The sequence below is a fragment of the Muntiacus reevesi genome, chromosome 3 (assembly GCF_963930625.1).
Source record: "Muntiacus reevesi chromosome 3, mMunRee1.1, whole genome shotgun sequence".
NCBI classification, from domain to species: domain Eukaryota; kingdom Metazoa; phylum Chordata; class Mammalia; order Artiodactyla; family Cervidae; genus Muntiacus; species Muntiacus reevesi.
Window position 1 is genome coordinate 34,064,605 of NC_089251.1, and position 18,778 is coordinate 34,083,382.

General features: G+C 49.7%; 1 protein-coding gene across 1 annotated transcript in view; it reads left to right on the top strand.

Annotated features, from left to right (window-relative positions):
- The window catches only part of PLB1 (phospholipase B1), a 119,382-nt gene that overhangs the window by 93,323 nt on the left and 7,281 nt on the right, over window positions 1-18,778 (top strand). Inside the window, exons 42-54 of the mRNA XM_065928785.1 lie at window positions 96-161; window positions 3,761-3,821; window positions 4,372-4,430; window positions 5,918-5,985; window positions 6,229-6,272; window positions 6,489-6,588; window positions 10,685-10,736; window positions 11,847-11,927; window positions 13,456-13,521; window positions 14,064-14,158; window positions 15,355-15,436; window positions 16,291-16,389; window positions 17,099-17,194. Of these exons, the coding sequence (XP_065784857.1) occupies window positions 96-161; window positions 3,761-3,821; window positions 4,372-4,430; window positions 5,918-5,985; window positions 6,229-6,272; window positions 6,489-6,588; window positions 10,685-10,736; window positions 11,847-11,927; window positions 13,456-13,521; window positions 14,064-14,158; window positions 15,355-15,436; window positions 16,291-16,389; window positions 17,099-17,194 (969 nt within the window). The remainder of the gene's footprint in view (window positions 1-95; window positions 162-3,760; window positions 3,822-4,371; window positions 4,431-5,917; window positions 5,986-6,228; window positions 6,273-6,488; window positions 6,589-10,684; window positions 10,737-11,846; window positions 11,928-13,455; window positions 13,522-14,063; window positions 14,159-15,354; window positions 15,437-16,290; window positions 16,390-17,098; window positions 17,195-18,778) is intronic.

Here is an 18,778-nt window from a genome sequence, read left to right on the forward strand (position 1 = left end):
AACCTAGAGGACAGGATTGTTAGTACTTAATATTTCCTAAGCAATCTTCCAGGCTGTCAGGTAACCTTTCCCTGTGGTTTCTTTTCCTCTCTTAGGTTGAGCCCCTCCTGCGAACCCCCCGGAACAGTAACTACACATACCCCACCACGCCAGTCATTGAGGTAACCCCTGACACGTGTCTGCCTCTCTCAGAGACAAACCATTTCCGCCCTCCGCCCCCAGCGACTCAGGGAGTGGTGCAGATTTCAGAGAGGTAGCTTAAGCAGAAACATACCTTCTTACCTACTGGAAATTGGAATGTGAAACAAAGGCTCCTGAACCACAGAGTCCCAGGATTGTCCTAACTTGCTCTCAAGTGTTTACCTGACGTCAGCAACCAACTAGAGGAAGTGCCTGTGGATCAGTCTGCTTTGACCTTCGCACAGACGTCATTTCTGATCAGGCAGCTCAGCCTTTGAAGAAGGGATGAGGGGGAGGCAGTGAGTATAATGCACATCGATTTCCTGTAAGGTGGGAGCTGAGTAGGAAGAGAGCCTCAATTCCAGGGGCTGGGCCCCCAGGAAGCTGATGTATATGCCGGTTGGTCTCTAGGGCTTGTCTGGTTCAGGTCAATCATTCTAGCTCTGAGGTTTTAGGGTCCATGGCTTTAGGGACAGTTGCTGCAAAGATGGCCTGGAAGATCCTGGACCACACCAGGCCTTGCGGGACAGGCTTGGTCCAGGCTACATCTGTCGGCCACCTGGACAGGGAATCAACCACCAGTGTCAGTTGAGCACCTATGGTTTGCTGAGTCTTGTGCTAGGGGCCAGAAGGGATTCAGAGTAGTGTCAGGCATAGTTCTTTCCTCAGGAGTTAGAGGTCATTCTAAACTGGGCACCTACTGTGTGTCGGGCACTGTTTCAAGAAGATAGAGCAGTAGAGCCGACAGTTGGAGCCCATCCCTTTTACGGACCCTACAGTCTACTGAAGGAGGCATCCAATAGACAGCGAAGCATAGTCATGTCAGAGAGTAAGGACAGTCTTGAGAAAGTGTGATGGGATAAGGAAGGCACATTCTGATGAGCTGTGACCAGGACCAGTGATTGCAGAGGCTCAGAACTGGGGCTGAGTTGGGTGTATTTGAGGGGAGAAAGAAGTCAGCGTGGCTATAGGCATGCGAATGAAGTGGAGAGTGGGGTCATGATAAGTGGGGTCATCAAGGGCATAATCATACAGAATCTGAACCCCTGAGAAAGAAGGTTGGACTTTGGTGGAGAGCTGTGGGAAACTGTTGGAGGTTCTAGAAGAAAGTGATGTAATCTGGTTCACCTTTTTAAAAGAGCTCCCTGACTAGTGTGGAAAATGGATGGGGGAGTAGCAGGAGTGATTGAGGAAAGACCTTTTATAAGCCAGCTGAAGCACTGAAACTAACTTACATGAAAATATTGAAGAACTGTCAGATGCTCAGCTCTGGGATACAGGCCACACCAGCTTCATGGCTGGAGTAATGCCACCGTTCAGCCTCTCTGAATTCTCTCAGCTCACATTAGCCCAACAAAGGCTTATTTCAGGCCAGTCGTGGACCCAAATCCATTAGGACTGAAATGTCAGCTGCATCTTGTCAGTTAGGCATTTATTTATTGATCTAATGTGTGTATTTATTGGATGCCTAAATGATGCAGGTGCTGTGCTAAGTGCCAGATATACATACACTGATGAACAAAGTGGTTCTGGCCCATTGTCTTGGATCTTAGTCTCACATGCCTTTGCTTCTGTTGCTGGAAGAGTGAAAAACTCAGGCATACAAAGTGATTTTAAAAAAAAATACTTTGCTATTTAAATTAGCCAGACGAGCCACGTCAACATTACTTGAGAACTTGTTAGAAATGCAGAGTCCTGGGTGGCACCCCAGTCCTGCTGACTCAGGACCTGCATTTCCCAAGAACTGCAGGCGATCTGGGTGCCCTGGCATAGGGTGCAGCCTATGCACCCTAAGCAGTTCTTCCCTTGGGACAGACGAACGTGCTCCAGTTCCAACCTGCGTCTGTTCGTCTGAAGGGGATGGACTTGTCTCTGGCTCATCAGTTCTCTGAGATGTTTCTAAAGCACTCATGGCTGTAGAATTATTTTAAATTGCATCTTCTCTGGATATTTGTCATCTACACACAAACATGTTCTTGATTTCAATAGAACCTCCACACAGAAGGAGGACTCCATCAATATGACTGATTGAGGAGTTCCTTGGAATAAACTCATTTACATCAGATTAAGCAAATAATATGTAAAGGCAGTTGCATTGTTGCTCCCTTGTGAGAGGTGTGTTTTAACAAGGTGTGTCTACATCAGCCTCTGGTCAGATGAAAGAGACAAACTTCCAAAGGTTTGGCAACCACACACCTAGAGAATCAGTCAACCAGACAACACCTATGTGTGGGGCCCTACTGTGCACTCAGCACTGGGCTTGTCCCTCAAGCCCCTCTGGGGATGTGCGGTTGTCTGAGACACTAGGGAAGGATGTCTGTTTCTCTCTCAACTTCTGTGCCATCTGCTTCCTACCTCATCCCCTCCTCCAGCACTTGGAAAGTATGATCTGTATTCTAGAGTCAAGAGAACGTGACTAAAAGTACACAGATCATGGGCTTCCCTGGTGGCTTCGTGGTAAAGAATCTGCTTGCCAATACAGGAGATGTGGGTTTGATCCCTGGGTGGGGAAGATCCCCTGGAGAAAGAAATGGCAACTCACTCCAGTATTCTTGCCTTGGACATCCTATGGACAGTAGAGCCTGGTGGGCTACAGTCCATGGGGTTGCAAAAGAATTGGAAATGACTTAGCAACTAAAACACAAAACAAAAAAATCCAAGTTATAGACTTTAATTTATACATATGCAAGGAACTGGTTGGCTATTAAATACACAAAAAGGCATACACACGTTTGGAAATGATATGCAGAAACTAGAAACTTTGCATTTGTAAAAATTTCATATTGCTTTCCTAAAAATATTGTAATTATTGTTTTGGTCCTAGCATTGTAATTAGTGTCCATTAGTTTCACGTTAAACACCACCACCTAAACCCATGTGGAACCCTGCGGTTGCCCTATGGCGAGGAGATCTAAGACAGGAGTTTGCAAACTCTATCCAATGATCACCTGGGGAGCAGTTAAAAGGTGTCGAATCCAGGTGCCACCCCAGACAAAGTCAGAATTCCTGGGGACGAGACCCAAGCACTGTTTGGTGCATGGGGAGGTGGCAAACACCCTTTTTCTCTTCTCCGATTCCCCTCTCACTCCATCTACAACCCACAGCTCTTTGCCTCACATGATCCTCTACAGTGACATAGTTTTAGCTAAGGAATTCTTGGTGGAGACTGGAACTAAGAAGATTGAGGAGGCATTTGTGTTTATGTTGGTGCCTGTACAGAATCTTAGGATAAATTCTAGATTAGTGAAAGTGAATGTGTTATTCACCCAGTAGTGTCTGACTCTTTGCCTCGCCATGGACTGTGCTCACCAGGCTCCTCTGTCTGTGGGCTTCTCCAGGCAAGAATACTGGAGTGGGTTGTCATTCACTTCTCCAGGGGATCTTCCCTGGTTTTAACATGAAAGAATCAATGACCTATATCCTGGATGCCAGTGTCCCTCAGCTGCCTCTGCCAGTTTTCATCAAGGCAGCATGTTCAGGGAACAACTGTGTGTGGAGGAAGAATTCCTTAGCTAACTCTTGGGCTAACCTTCCTGCACCGTGAGTGTCTGCTGTTGTGTGTTTGCTTTCGTTGATTTAGAACTGGGGCAGTGACTTCCTGTGTACGGAGCAGAATCCTTCCAACAGTGTCCCCACGTCAGGTGAGTATAAACGTCATCATCCCCTTCAGTCAAGGACTAAGTGTCAGGTTGCTGGGAGAACCTACAAGTACATCTCGGAGCCTTGAGCAGGCCTCGCTGATTGCTGTGCACTGGAGACTTTGATCCTGGGGAGCCCATGACAAGCTGGCCTTCAGCACTGCTGGGCTCCCAGGTACTCCACAAACCATACTTCTCATCTCAACTTATTCCTAATGGCAACCCATCAGGCCTCTCTGCCTAGTGAGGTAGGTACAGTCAGGGATGGGCGTCCTCTCTGCCTGTGCTCCTGATCCCCACAACTGGAACTTTCTTGGACCCCTCAAGAATGAATTGGGCTCCTCTCCATATGGCTAAGAGCCACCTAGCCCATTACCTTCAGCACCTTGGTTGCTCTGGACGCAAGGAAGAGACAAATTTTCTAAAGCCTTAAGCTGGAAATAAGTGTAATGGCGATGGATGAGATGAGAACAGAATCTCAGACTTCTGGTCAGGTTAATAGTTTAAAAGGAAGACCTCTGCCAACCATTCATCTCTTTGCCTGTCTCCTTAGTCCATAAGCTCCGACCAGCGGATATCAAAGTGGTGGCTGCTCTGGGTGACTCGCTGACTGTGAGTACTAAGTTGAGCCAGGAATCAACTCTTCTTCCACACTGGCTCTGCATTCAGCATCTAGCTGACCCTGTCGAGAACCTACATGTGTCCGGCACTGAAACACAGTCAGGCAGCCACGAGACATCACCAGGCAATCTAGAAGCCCTGCACTCCACCCTTCCACAGCCCTGCTCAAACACCACCTCTTCCCATGAGACTTCCCTCCAGCCACAGATCAAAGCCATTCCATCCCTTCTCCCCCCCTGTTCCCAGGCATTTCATCTGTATGTGCTAAGGTACTTATCCAAGTCTGCCCGACATTACTAGGGAACTTATCTCCCTCACTTCCTCACTCATCTCCCTCACTCACTCCTCGGGTGGTGGGTCTACCCACATACTGCCCAGCTCCCCTTCACCCCATTCAAAAATGTGTTCTTCAGGGCAGAAGGGACCCAATTCCTGCACATAGTATAGTTTCACTAAAGGAATTATATTGGCCAACCGAAGATTTCGCTATTGCTATGTGTGAGACAGTCTGCTAGCTTTTCAGAGGGAAAAGAAGTATGAGATGTAGTCTTAACCCTCTTGAAACTTGTCCAACTGGGGAAATAAAAAACTTACACTGAAGGAGATACATATCCAGATAGGTGACAAATAGGACTCTTGAAATCAGGTATTCATTTCTATAGAAAAACAACTTCCCCAGATATGTATGAGTGCATCTTAATTTTCATATGAACATGGGGAAAGCTGAACTAAAAAGTCCTTGTATTATTTCACTGGTTCACTTACTTTTGTAAGTTTCAAAGAGAAATTTCTCTTTTTTGAGGGCCTTTAGGTAAAGCTTGATGGAGGAGGTAGAAGCTGACCAAAGTCTTAGGGAATGAACTGGAGACTTAAGGGTTAGAAAGGAGGAAGTTTAGCATTCTGGGAAGGGATGGAGTGGCTGTTAATACGTTGCCCCGAGGTTCTCATGCTTCAGGTCAGCTTGTTTAGACCTGAAGGTGTGTGGACAGGAAAGGAGGGAGTGAACAAGAAAGGAAAGTGGAAACCAGGTCGTGGTGAGCTCAGAATGTTGGTGAAGGGTCAGAGTCAGGGGAAGTGTGAAGAAGCAGGTGTGCTTGGAAGAGCAGGTGGGCAACCAAGTGAGAAGGGAAGAGACATTGGGGGCTGGGGTCAAATGGAGGCCAGAACTGTCCACGGCGAGGAGATGAGAGTCTCACCGGCAAGTATGGCAGAGAGAGCACAAAGAAAGTGTCAGAAGCCAGAGAAGTTGAGGAGGAAGAATCTTGCTTCTTCCACGACTTGGTTACTGGTTGTGTGTGGAAGGTTGGGGAGTCAGGACAACTCAGAGATTAAGCGGCCTGGAGAAAAACTGGTACCATTTTCAGAAAAGGTAAATCCAGGTCCCAGCTGCAACACCAGGGCCGGAGGGGCTCTCCCCAGTGCCCCCAGCCTGCCCCTGACCCAGCCCAGCTGTATAGCCTTCTCTTTGCCTTTTTCAGACAGCAGTAGGAGCCCGATCCAGCAACTCCAGTGACCTCCCCACATCCTGGAGAGGACTCTCCTGGAGGTGAGGCTGTTCTCTCATCTCTCTTGATGATGCTCCCCATAGAGGCATGGGTGGTATATTTTCCCATCACTTGTCAGAGATGAGGCCAGGTGTTCATGGCTCAGCGCTGGAATGCAAGGTGATGCCCTGATGCTCATGCTGGTCCTAAGGGGGATGGGAATCCTGCCCTGGGGCACTCTCTCTGGTTCTGACTCAGAAACACGACGACCGGTAATTTTAACAAATGTGCTTTCTCTTCCCCAGCATTGGAGGGGATGGCGACTTAGGGACCCACACCACACTGCCCAGTAAGTAGCAACACAGAGAAGCACCATCACTGTGGCCATAACAACCCCTCGCTGTGGCCAGGACCCTCCCCTGAGCGAGGGAAGAGAAGGTTATCTGTAAGGAGCGGGAGTCAGCCCACCCTGAAAAAACAAGGAGCATCCTGTCCACACCTGTGCCCCAACATTGTACATTCATCTCCCACTCACCTGTGGACTCTTCCATCTCCCCCTTCAAAGACATTCTGAAGAAGTTCAACCCCAACATCCTCGGCTTCTCCACCGGCACCCGGGAGGAGACGGCGGGACTGAACGTAGCCACGGAAGGGGCCAGGGCTCGGTGAGTAGACGTGGGTACCGGAGGGACAGAGGAGAGCAAGGCTGAGAGATGGGGAGGGGAGAAGGGTGGCGTGTGAGCAGCAGTAGTGGCTGTGCACAGAGCGCTTCTGCTCCCCAGCCCCGAGCTGCCCCTCACATGGATTACCTCCTGAAGGCCTCGCCCACTTTGAGATGAGGACCCAGAGGCATAAACCGTTCCCTGAACAGCCCAGGGTCATCAAGAGCAAGTGCCCAGAGAAACCAGGATCAAACAGCTGAATCAGAGCCTTCGCTCTGCCTGCTGCACTGTTAGCACCTCTCAGGGCAGTGCGAGGAAGCTCTTGAGGGTGGCTGGATGACAGGCAGGCAGCCGGGGCCCAGGATGCAGCCTGCTGACTTCAGCTGACCTCACCACCCAGGGGAGGCCAGAGTGGAATGTGTGGGTGACTCTCAGCATCCCGGTAACACACGGCAGGGCCCCACAGAGGGCCACCCTTTCTTTCTCTCTCCTCACCTCTGAGCCTCTAGTCTTGGACTCGGAAAAGGCTGTATTTGACACTGCGGAGTTAGGTGGTAGAGCCCCTAAAACATCGAGGCAGTCGTTTGTTTTCACTTGGATTTCTGTGGTTGACAACAATCCAGATAATTAAAGTTGAAATGCCTGACAGAGTTCATTGATTTTCTGCACAGAGTGTGCTGGGTCTTTGCTTTGTAGAAGGGTTGCTGCAGTCACATCACCAGGGAGACAGAACCGGCTTGACTCACTCTGTTTACAGGCAGCATTCCTTTCAGACACGGTAAGGAGGGCCCCATGCTCGCTAGGTTTGAGTCTTTGAGCCACAGGAAGCGATGTCAGTTCCTCAGCGTCATAAGCAGGAAGAACTCATTTTTCTGTGAAAAATTGGGCTGCCTGGGGCCGAAATATCAACATCTAGTTGCTGATATTGCCATTATTATTATTATGATCATTATGCTTTTATTATTATGATTATAGAGCTCAGGCTTCATTAACCGGGAATTGATTCTTTAGTCTGTTGACGTTCAAGCCCCGTTCCCCTTTCTTGCTTCACTTCTCTTAAACTGCCTTTTCTATTTCACTGCTTCTTGCTGCCTCCGTGAGAACATGGAGTGGCAGGGGAAGTGGCTGACACGTGCAGCTTCTTGTTAGGCTCTCAGAGGTCCCGTGTTAGGGGAAAGGACAGCAAGCCATTAGCCAGCTTAAGTAAGCAAGGATGGAGCATCGTTCTGTGAGCCTTCCTTATCTGCACTGTGGCACGTGGCATGGTGTGGAAAAAGATGAGTTCACCTAGAGAGAGAGATGAATGCCACAGCAGAGCCACCAGGATAATGAGACCTGCGGTTAGATTATCTATGTCCAGCCCCCAGCCTTGCTGGCTGTGTGACCTTGGGCAAGTCACTTAGGATCACTGAACCTGAGTTTCCTCATCTATAAATGGACATAATAATAGTACCTACTTCCTTGGATGTCACAAAGATTCAATGATAACAATAACCCACCTAGTTTATAATATGTATGCAAAAAAAAAAAAAGTTGGTGGTCATTAGGGTATTTTGTTTCAAAGTTTCATTCAAGATCAAACTTCCTTTCTATCAATCAATTAGCAAGAATTCACTGAGCACCTGGGAAGGACTGAGCCCCATGGCTTTTACAAATCAAGTGAACTAAATGTCTGCCCACAAAGAGCTTGCTGTCTAGTTAAGGAGCCTAAACCAATAGGAAATAATCTTGTGGGGAAGAAGTATTGTTTCTGGCAATGTTGCAGACTGAAATGATTTTGTACTCAGAAAACAGAAAAGTGTAAAATGTGAACTGGGCAGTCTAGTTACAGACAGGTACAGACCCAGAAGGGATCCCAGAAAACATCTAGTCCTGCCTCTTTGTATAAAGATGAAAAAATTCAAGGTTAGCAGCGTGCCATAACTTGGGTGAGCTCCACAGCAAATTGGTAGCAAAGCTGGAAGAGGATCCCTGGTCCCATAGCTCCCAAAGCATGGCTCTGTACACCAAGACTGAAAAAGGAAAGGGAGGAGGTGTGGGTAAACAAACCCAGAGAAAAGGCTCCTAGGGGAGGTACGGCTTGCTCTGAGCTTGAAGCGTGGGAAGAACTTGGCTAGGGAGAGGGGAAAAGAGGGCATTCCTGGCTTCCGCTAGTGTTCTGGAGGGCTTATCACCCACAGATACCCATGTTCATATCTCAAACCTGTAAAAAGATTACAGAGACTTCTGTGGTTACCTTTAACCAAGCTGGGCTTTATGACTTTCTGACATACCCATGATAGCAATAGCATATGAGATACGGTCCTGAGTGAATAAATGAGAAACATGGCAGAAATGGTACATACATACATGTATGCTTGGCCACAGGCCCAGCTCATTGTGGACATGCAAATATTTAAAATGCCCATTCTGTACCAGTTCTTCTTATATGACTCCTTCCATGGAAGCCTCCATTTGCTGTATGGCTTCTGTTATGCATATCTGTTTTAAATAATTGCTTTATTGAGGTGTAATTGACCTAAGTACACTGTCCCAGTTCCCTGGTGGCTCAGAGGGTAAAGAGTCTGCCTGCAATGCAGGAGACGTGGGTTCAATCCCGGGTCAGAAAGATCCCCTGGAGAAGGAAATGGCAACCCACTCCAGTATTCTTGCCTGGAAAATCCCATGAATGGAGGAGCCTAATGGGCTACAGGCAATAGGGTCACAGAGAGTGGAGCACAACTGAGTGACTAACACTTTCACACTGCACATATTAAAAGGGTGCAATCTGATCAGTTTGTTATATGCATATACCTATGAAACCATTACCTCAATCAAGATGATGAATATATCCATCACCTCCAAAAGTTTCCCTATGCTGCTTTATAATCAATCCCTCCCTCCTGCCCCTTCTGGTCTCTACCCCACTCACTTCCTGGGACCCGGGTAACCTCTGACCTGCTTTCTTGTCACTATAGATTAGGTTTAAATTTCTAGAACTCTATAGAAACAGAGCCATAGATGATGTACTCTTTTCCCTTTTTTTAAAAAAAAAAATATTTATTTATTTATTTGGCTGCACCAGGTCTTAGTTGTGACTCATGGGATCTTTGATCTTTATTGCAGCAGGCAGGATCATTAGTTGCAGCATACAAACTCTTAGTTGTGGCATGCAGGATCTAGTTTCCTGACCAGGGATTGAACCCAGGTCCCCTGCACTGGGAGCACAGAATCTTAGCCACTGGATTACCAGGGAAGTCCGTGTACTCTTTTCTTGTCTAACATCTTTCACCCAGCAAAATTATTTTGACATACATCCCTGTTGTTATGTGTATGACAAGTTCATTCTTGATTGCTGAGTAGGGTTCCTTTGGCATGCCTCTCTCTAACCCAGAAGCATTCATGGCACACGTCTAGCGGTTGAAGTGAGGACTAGCCCTGTCGGTATTTGTCTCCCTCATCCTGTTTTGTTACCAGCGGGGAAAGTGAGGAGATGGGGAATGATTTGGAAATTCAAAGGAATGATAGAGAAGAAAAACAGAAGGATTAAAAGAGAGAGACTGGGACTTAGAGGTAAGGATTGAAGGAGTCATGAAGCCTGGAAAGGAGGAAGCTGAGGGATCATTTGGGGTGATGGCTTTTTTCAAATATACAAAAGGTTATTTTTAAGACAGGCAGTCAAATAAGAACTGAACAGGCTCAGTCTGCAATGAAAAGAGCTGGATGAAAAATAAGGGAATGTCCCTGATGAGAAGGTTGAGCAGATCCCCACTGACCACCCGCCACCCCCACCCCCCCCACCCCCCCCACCACCCCCACCACCAATCCTGCTGCCGAAGTGGCCTCAGAGGACCACGCCTGAAGAAGGGGGTGGTGACATGCGTGTCAGCCCCATGGCAGAGTCAGGATCAACTGGGGCTCCAACGCCCACAGGAAATCTTTGATTGTTCATAGGTTGAGATTTCTTGAGAATTGAAAGCCTTTCAATACCTTCTGAAGGAATAGGTCTTTATATAACTTTTTTTTTTTCCTGAAACATCTCCTCGCCAGGCCCAAATCCTACAGCTTGAGCCCTTGCTCGTGAACCAGCTCTAATGTTCCCTTCTCTTCTCCTGCCCAGGGACATGCCAGCCCAGGCCCGAGACCTCGTGGAGCGAATGAAAACCAGCCCTGTGAGTAGAGGCCCCGGGCCACCCTCTGTCTTTAGCTGGGGTGGGTGCGAGTGGCCCTGAATGAGCCCCCTTTGCGCTGCTGCAGTTCAATCTCTTGGCTCGTCTTTACAAGGGACCAGATGAGCAGGTCTTGCCACCAAGATGCCATCTCTGCTGCACCCCTTCCTCAGGTACCCTCCCCTCCAGGCCGGCTGCAGGAGGAGAGATGAGCAGAGAGCTGGTGGAGGTGGCAGGCCTTGGCCTTTGGCAGCTTTCCACTGCACCCAAGAGCTGGCTTCCCAAACCTATTATGTAAACTTTGGCTTCTAAAAATAGGCTTCTCATTCCAATCCTTCCTCCTTCCTGCTCACCCGGCCCCTCTAAACCTCCTCACCAGCACTTTTTCCAATGCTCTGGGTTTATGCCTTGGAATTTACTGCCTGGCAGCACTCCTATTATGGGGCTGCTGAGTGGAAAGCAGGCTCCCTAGAACCTCTCCAGCCCCCTCCTCACCTCTCTGTCCAACCGGTCCCCTTCCCTAGCACCAGGCAGCTCTGGGCTTTTGCTTCTAGTTGCGTCTTTTGCCCTGGGCTCCTTGGAAGGCCTTTGGATCACATTTTTTGTTTGGTTGCTAAGTCGTGTCTGACTCTTTGCAACCCCATGGACTGCAGCACAACGAAGCTTCCCGGTCCTTCACCGTCTCCCTGAGTTTGCTCAAACTCACGTCCATTGAGTCAGTGATGCCATCCAACAATCTCCTCCTCTGTTGCCCCCTTCTCCTCGTGCTCTCAATCTTTCCCAGCCTCAAGGTCTTTTCCAGTGAGTCGGCTCTTTAGTAGTATGTTAATACAAGCCACCTCCTCCTGGACTTCAGCTTTCTTAAGATCTCAAAGGAAAAAAAGTTCTCTGTACTGAGTGAGTAGACACACACACACACACACACACACACACACACACACACATACAGTGGAGTCCTTGACCAGCACCAAAGTGAGGGCGAGGAAGCTCCACTTGCCATCTTCTCTCCACTGTGACACAGAGGATGAAAGGCACTGGGGGGAAGGGGTGTCTGGCACATGCATGTGCCACCCCCCCCCACCAAGGCCTAAGTGGGCTCTTCTGTCCCCTCAGGAAATCAACCTACAGAAAGACTGGAAGCTGATCACGCTCTTCATTGGGAGCAACGACTTGTGCCATTACTGTGACAATCAGGTAGGCCCCTGACCGGCCCCCTGGGGGATGGAACTGAGAAGGGAGCTGCTGGCCAAGGTCACTGTCTGGACCCAGGCTGGGACGTCCCTCGTGGGAGGCACCCTGGCCAGCTCTCCCAGGCACCTGAGTCTGCCCAGACAGCCCGGCTCACACACGCCAGGACAGGCCAGCCGTCCCCACTGCTGAGTGTCTGCTGCGTTGGTTCCCTGATTCCAGACGTGTCTGGACGTCCCCACTCTCAGGCACTGATGAGGTGGTCTCTCTCACACCCTTAATTACTGTTCTCTGGTAGCCAGTATATAACCAGGGAGCCCACTCACCTGTTTGGAGTCTCTGCCCATTTTTTCGGTGTTTCTTCAGGGTGAGGAGGTTGCAGGGGGAGGCTGAAACAATGTCATAAATACGGCTGATACAGTTGAACCAATCCTGATCCCTGGCTCACTGCCCTTCAGGGACACCATGTGTAAACCACCTTCAGCCAGCCTGTGAACCCAACTCACTCCTAACCTTGTTTCTATGGGGAAATACGTCCAGACTTACAAACTTTGGGAAATAATAACTTCTGGAATTCATCTTGTTCTAAGTTGAGGATGAGGTATATTTTATTTGGCCAGGAAAAAAAAAAAAAAAGCAGCTGCCATAACTCAGAGGTTGTGCTAGAATGTTTGACAGTCACAGGCAGCAGGGAGAAGACATTTATCATTCCTTGTGGCTCAGAGAGACAGTCCCCAAATTCTAGATGAGAACCAGCCTCCCCCACACAGGGACCTCTCTTCCTCTCTGCCCAGACTAGAGGAAGAAGTAATCCATCCCCATGGGGTTTTAAATGTCATTGTGTCCTGCACTCCATGGGGTCCAGGAAGCCAGAAGTGACCCCAGAAGATCTGTCTTCATGCAAAGTCAGGTTTACCTTCCTGAGAGCAGCATTTTGTGGAAATGACTTGGGGCCACCACCAGGATTCAGGCCATGTTTTAGAAGGGGCTAAATCAGCCTCCAGTTGGGAGAGGGGGCAGAAGAGGAGACCCTCAAGCTGAGTTATAAGGGTAGAAGTGATGGGGAGGCAGTGCAAAGGGTCCCAGGCAGGGGGGCCAGCACTGTCAGGATCTGGGTTAGAGATACCATGGAGCAGGGTGTGGTGGGGGCCATTGATGGTACCTAGTAGGCATCAAGGGATGACTTTTCTTTTTTTTTGGCCTTGCTGGGTCCTTGTCATGGTGTGTGTGGGCTCTTCATTGCAGGCATCGCTGGTTGCAGTGTGTAGGCTCCGTAGTTGCTGGGCACTGGTTTCTTGCTAGTTGCAGCACGTGGGCTTAGTTCCCTGACCAGGAATCAAACCCACATTCCCTGCACTGGCGTCCACTGACTACCAGAGAAGTTCCCAAGGAGTGACTTCTTACCAGAGACTGTGTCCATCAGCAAGGAGGGTTGGGCTTCCCACAGGAGGTGCAGGACCCTCCTGTGCTGGGCATCAGGCCACCTTCCCCCGCTCCTCCCAGGAGTTGAGCAGAGCCCCTTCCTTCTTTACAGGAGGCCCGCTCCGCTGAGGAGTATGTTAAGTACATCCGGCAGGCCCTGGACATCCTCTACGAGCAGGTAGGGGGCACAGCGGCACGTTCCTGGGTCCTGTTTCCTGCCAGCAACCAGGCTGTCTGCTGGCTCACCGGGGGTCGCTCCCTGAGCTCAGCTAGAGGAATTGTGTTCAGTGAGATGAACACTGCACAGAGTCCCCCAGGAGCAGGTACCCGTGTGGATGGGATGGGAGGGAGGCAGCTGCCAAGCTTCTCTGTGGGGTGGCATCTAACTGGATTTGACTGCCTTGGTTGGGTGGCAAAGAGCCTGCTTCTGGAGCCAGTTGGCCTGACTTATAGCTGGACACTGTGGCTTCCTAGCCACGTGACTTTGGGCAAGTTGACTTTGTCTCAGTTTCCTAATCTATAAAGTAGGGCCAATAAAGACCATTCCACAAGATAATATAAGGCGTGTTCCCTCTCTGGACCTCAGTTTATTGGTAAAATTGGTGGGGGCGGGGGAAGTAGACTTTAGATGATCCCTCAACCTCTTTCCAGCAGTAAGTTCTGCTCCCCCACAAGTGCCTGGAGACTACTGAAGCACCCCCCCCCCCCCACTCTCCGCAGCTTCCACGGACTTTCATCAATGTGGTAGAGGTCATGGAGCTGGCTGACCTGCACCAGGGTCAAGATGGAAAATGTGGCATACCACTGGCAGCCCAGTAAGTAGATGGACGTGGTCCCGAGGCAAGGGCACCTAGGGAGAATGGGGATCAGATGCCAGTGGGTGAGACTGAGACAGGCAGAGCCAGACAGTCCTGTCCAAGGGGCAAACATCAGCAATTAGCCAGGGGCTTGGAAAACCATTCTAAAGTGTTGCTACCTTATTGAATGCCTACCGTATGCAAGTTGCTTCATTTCTCTGGACCTCACTTTGCCCTTCTGGAAATGATCTGTGAGGGCTCCAGAATTTCTATGATGCCAAACCCCAACTTCAGCAAGTTGTTCCAGTTGAGAGGCAGCACGAGGTGATGAGCTTTCGAGACAGCTCTACTGGACCTCACATCCTGGTTTTGCCATTTAGAAGCTGTGGGACCTTGTACAAACCACACGACCTCTCTGGGCCTCTTACTCCTCACATGTAAAAATCTCCTGGGGAAGTAGAGGTGACATCTAGGGGAAACACATGTAAAGTGCATGGTCCCCCTTGGGCAGGCACTCCGGAAATAGTAGTTATAATGTGCTTCTTAGGACTGACCTTGAAAGCCAGGCTTAGAGCTAAGTTACATCATGCAAGAATCTCTGTTGGGCTGGAATTTGTTAAAGCTCAGCTCTGACCCTACAGGAAGTTGCCCTCTTTAAGACCAAAGGGTTGCCCAGAGTTCCTGTGACGGTTGTTTTGGGGGAGGAGATTCTATGGGGTGGCTAAGAAGCCCTATCTGGGATCAAATGGATTTGTTGGGAAGGTGACCAGCTGGTTCCAATCTTGCCTGGAACCTGGTCCATGCGTGGAGCAGCCAGTGCTGCCCAAGAGCATCTTCCTGCAGGAGAGTCCTCAGCAGCTGAAGGTAGAGAAGGGAGGATTCGGGAACATAAGGAAGAAAGGTTGGGCCACTTTGGGAGTCTTCCCAAAACCCCAGCCCCCCTGGAGAAACTCCAGGAGCCACAGGCTAGGGAAGAAATAGTCAGGTGGCCAAGGAAACGGACGGCCTGTCCACAGGAGACCCAGGCACTGTTGCCAGCCCTTCTGCCGTCTCTCCTAATATAAGCACCTTCTGGATCTCATGGCCCTGAGTCATGCTTCTCTGACCCTGGTCCAAGAGGCAGCAGGTCTGTGTTGTGGGGGGGCACCTGTGTGTATGGAGGAGGTGGGGCAGCCTCCCAGGGTCCCTGAGCCTCAGGACTCCTCACCCCACAGGAGCAACTGCACCTGCCTCCAAGGCTCCCAGGAGAACTTGCCGGAGATGCAAGAATTGAAGACAGTGAACTGGGACTTCCAGGTGACCCTGTCCCCTTCTCCCTCCCCACCCTCCTCTTTACTCCCGAAGCAAGGATTGGGAAATTGGGTGTTTGGCAGGGTTCTGCTGAGAGCAAGGCCACTTTCTAAAGGGAGATCACAGCCCCTGAAATGTGTGTCCAGGTAAACCAACATCAGGGGAGGGGAGTGAGAAGCTCAGAAGGGAAGCTGGGAGAAAACCCTCCTCTCAACTCTCAGAGGAGGCATCACCCCTTCACCCCCCACACCCACCAGAGGAGAGATGGGCGGTGTTCACTGCCCTTGGGCTCCCTCCCTCCTTACTTTCTCATGTCTGTCTCCGCTCATGCTGTCCTCTCCCCGGACCTGCCCGCCTGGGCCTTTCTGCAGCGCATCCATCTCACGCTCGGAATTTTGTCTTCTTACCTCTCTGAGAAGCTTCCCTTGACTAAGCTCCCTGCTGGCAACTTCAGTCAGCACTTCACTGACCCTTATGCCATACATGATTTTGACTTTTACATCTCACAGATGGATGACCAGCTCCTTGAGGGTGAACACAGCTAGTCTATCCCTTTTACAGTCCACCTTTGGGCACTTAAGCAATGCCAAGACTGTGGATACTCATCCTAAGGTCTAAGGCATTTTGAGGAGCTGGTGTTGAAAAGTTCCCCACTGGGACTGGAGTCCCGTGTTTTAATCCACTTCTTCATGCAGTGAGAGCAGAGTGGTGTCCATGCCTGGTGCAGCCTAGGTGGATGCTTGTGCACTAGAGCAGCTCCCCTGGGTCTCCTGGCCCTGACACGATCCACCAGAGGCCTCAGGGACAGCCCGTCTGTCCAGCCTCGCTGTGGGACTGAACACCTCTCTCCCCATCCCTAGAGTGCCCTGTCCACGCTCTCCTACCAGTACCTGCAGCGTGAGGACTTCGCCGTGGTTGTACAACCTTTCTTCCAAAACACTCTTGTCCCCCTGAACAAGGTGAGCAGCTGGGGGGCACGTGTATAGAGGCCATTATCTTGGGGAATGTATTTCCTTCTCCACATGGCCTTTTTTGGACCATCTCTCTCCAGGAGTGCTCCCAAGGAGCTGCTGTTTCTGCTTTTGTTCCTTCCCCCCTTTTGAGTATTACTTGAACTTAGATGTAGTTGGAAAGGAAATGTGAAAATTAACAGTGACCAAGCTCCCCAGGTATGGCCCTGATATTTGCCAGGTTGGAATAAAAAATGAAAGCTTCCCCAAAATATTCTTTTCAATTATTCAGCAGGGATGCTGAAGGAAAAGTGATGGACTGTAGGTGGCTATGGGCTTCTGTGGTGGCTCAGAGGTAAAGAATCCGCCTGCCAATGGATTCAATCCCTGGGTCAGAAAGAACCCCTGAAGGAGGAAATGGCAACCTACTCCAGTATTCTTGCCTGGGAAATCCCATGCACAGAGGGAACTGGTGGGCTACAACCCATGGGGTCCCAGAAGAGTCAGACACAACTTAGCCACAACAATTAGGTTGCTACAAATTTTTTAAAAATAAAAATTCCAAAACTAGGTAGTTTCTCCATCAATATCTGAGCCAGCTGGCAGCAGAAATGAAAGGATGGAAGGTGGAATGCCCAGGGTGCCATTGCCGGGGGCAGAGGGGCTGCAGTAGCAGTGCTCTCAGCTCAGGAAGATAACCCCCTTCCTTTGGTCACAGAGAGGGGGCGCTGACCTCACCTTCTTCTCCGAGGACTGTTTCCACTTCTCAGAACACGGGCACGCAGAAATGGCCATCGCTCTCTGGAATAACATGGTCAGTACCTAAGGGTCAAGTGGGCTTGGGTCACGGGTACAACCAACGACGCTCTTTCCTACAAAGAAAAACCTATTGGTTGATATGACTCCTTTCTCCCCAGAGTTCCATATGGCAGCTCACGTATTTCTGTAATTTCTCAGTGCTGTCGGGGGATAACTTTGTCATCAGATAGACTAGATGAAAATATCAGCATCAACCCTTTACTGTGTGATCTTGGGCCATTGAAAGAATCTGCCTGCCAATGCAGGAGACATGGGTTCGATCCCTAGGTCAGAAAGATCCTCTGAAGTAGGAAATGGCAACCCAGTCCAGTATTCTTGCTCAGAAAATTTCATGGACAGAGGAGCTTGGCAGGTTACAGTCCATGAGATCACAAAGAGTCAGACATGACTGAACGACTATGTACACTGGCCATCCATATCTACAAAAACAACAAAAGTGACACAGATCTTAGAGATAACGTGTGTACCACATCCAGCACAATAATCCCCACACTCCCTACTGTTATTTCTTTAAACATTAAAAAAGACGCTCAGCCAGTTTTCCCAGGCTGCCACCTAGTCTAGTCCTTTTTGGTGGGGGGAAAGGGGGACCTTACGAAATGAAGGTACAGCCGAGGGGCCACAGCCCTGTGCCTCGCTCTGCCCTTTACAGCTGGCCACTCATGACTGGACAGTCAGCTATGTTTGCACAGAGCTTGACAAGTAACCCTGAGCGCTGTATCCTCTTGTGCAGAGCAAATGAAATGCCTTTCCAATCCACTGGCTTCTTTTGATCTAGGCTCAGCGGGTAACCCAATCCCCACCCCAACCTGCATGTTCTCTCCTTTCTCCCATGGTGATTAAACCATCCACACGCCTGTTCCTTTCCCTGCAGCTTCAGGCCCACTGTGAGTTTGCCAGGCACCACTATGCAAATATTCCCACACCTGTCAGCTCCGCCGGCGTGGCCAGTATCTTCCTCGGCTGACTCACAATATTGACTTTCTCCTTAGCTACACCACCTCCTCCTCCTCCTCTCAGAACAGCATGTAAGGAGGTTTTCTCCTTGGCCTACTTAATTGCAGGCTCAACCTCCCTCTGCTTGTGTTTTCCTGGTGTTTTCCTCCTGTTGACATCACAGTCTGCCCACTCCTGGAACTTTCGTCATCTCTGTCCGTCCAGGACCGGGAATTGCAATTAGAACACTTTGAGTTCTCTCCCAACCCTACTTCCACAGTGGATTTTTTAAATCAAAGTTAAAACAGTATAATTCCTGGGAGCAGTTGTGTTTCTCTTGATGATATTTTGCTTTGAAGTCCAGTTGTCTTTCAGTGACTGAGTCATTCAACTTCATGCTTTTAACCACCCTGCGCCTCTGCCCCAGTAAAGCCTGGATATCTCTGCATGGTTTCTTTTCTCCCCCTGCAACCCTGGGGGAATCCATGGATTCCAAGGAGGGGCGGGAATGCTAAGCCCTTGGCCTTTCCCTCCCAGTGTCCCCATCAGGGTATGGTTTTCCTACCTGGAGGTATTTGGGGTCTCCTGGGACCGATGGCCATATTGTTGACTTGAGCATTACAGGACCCACCTGTCTCATTCT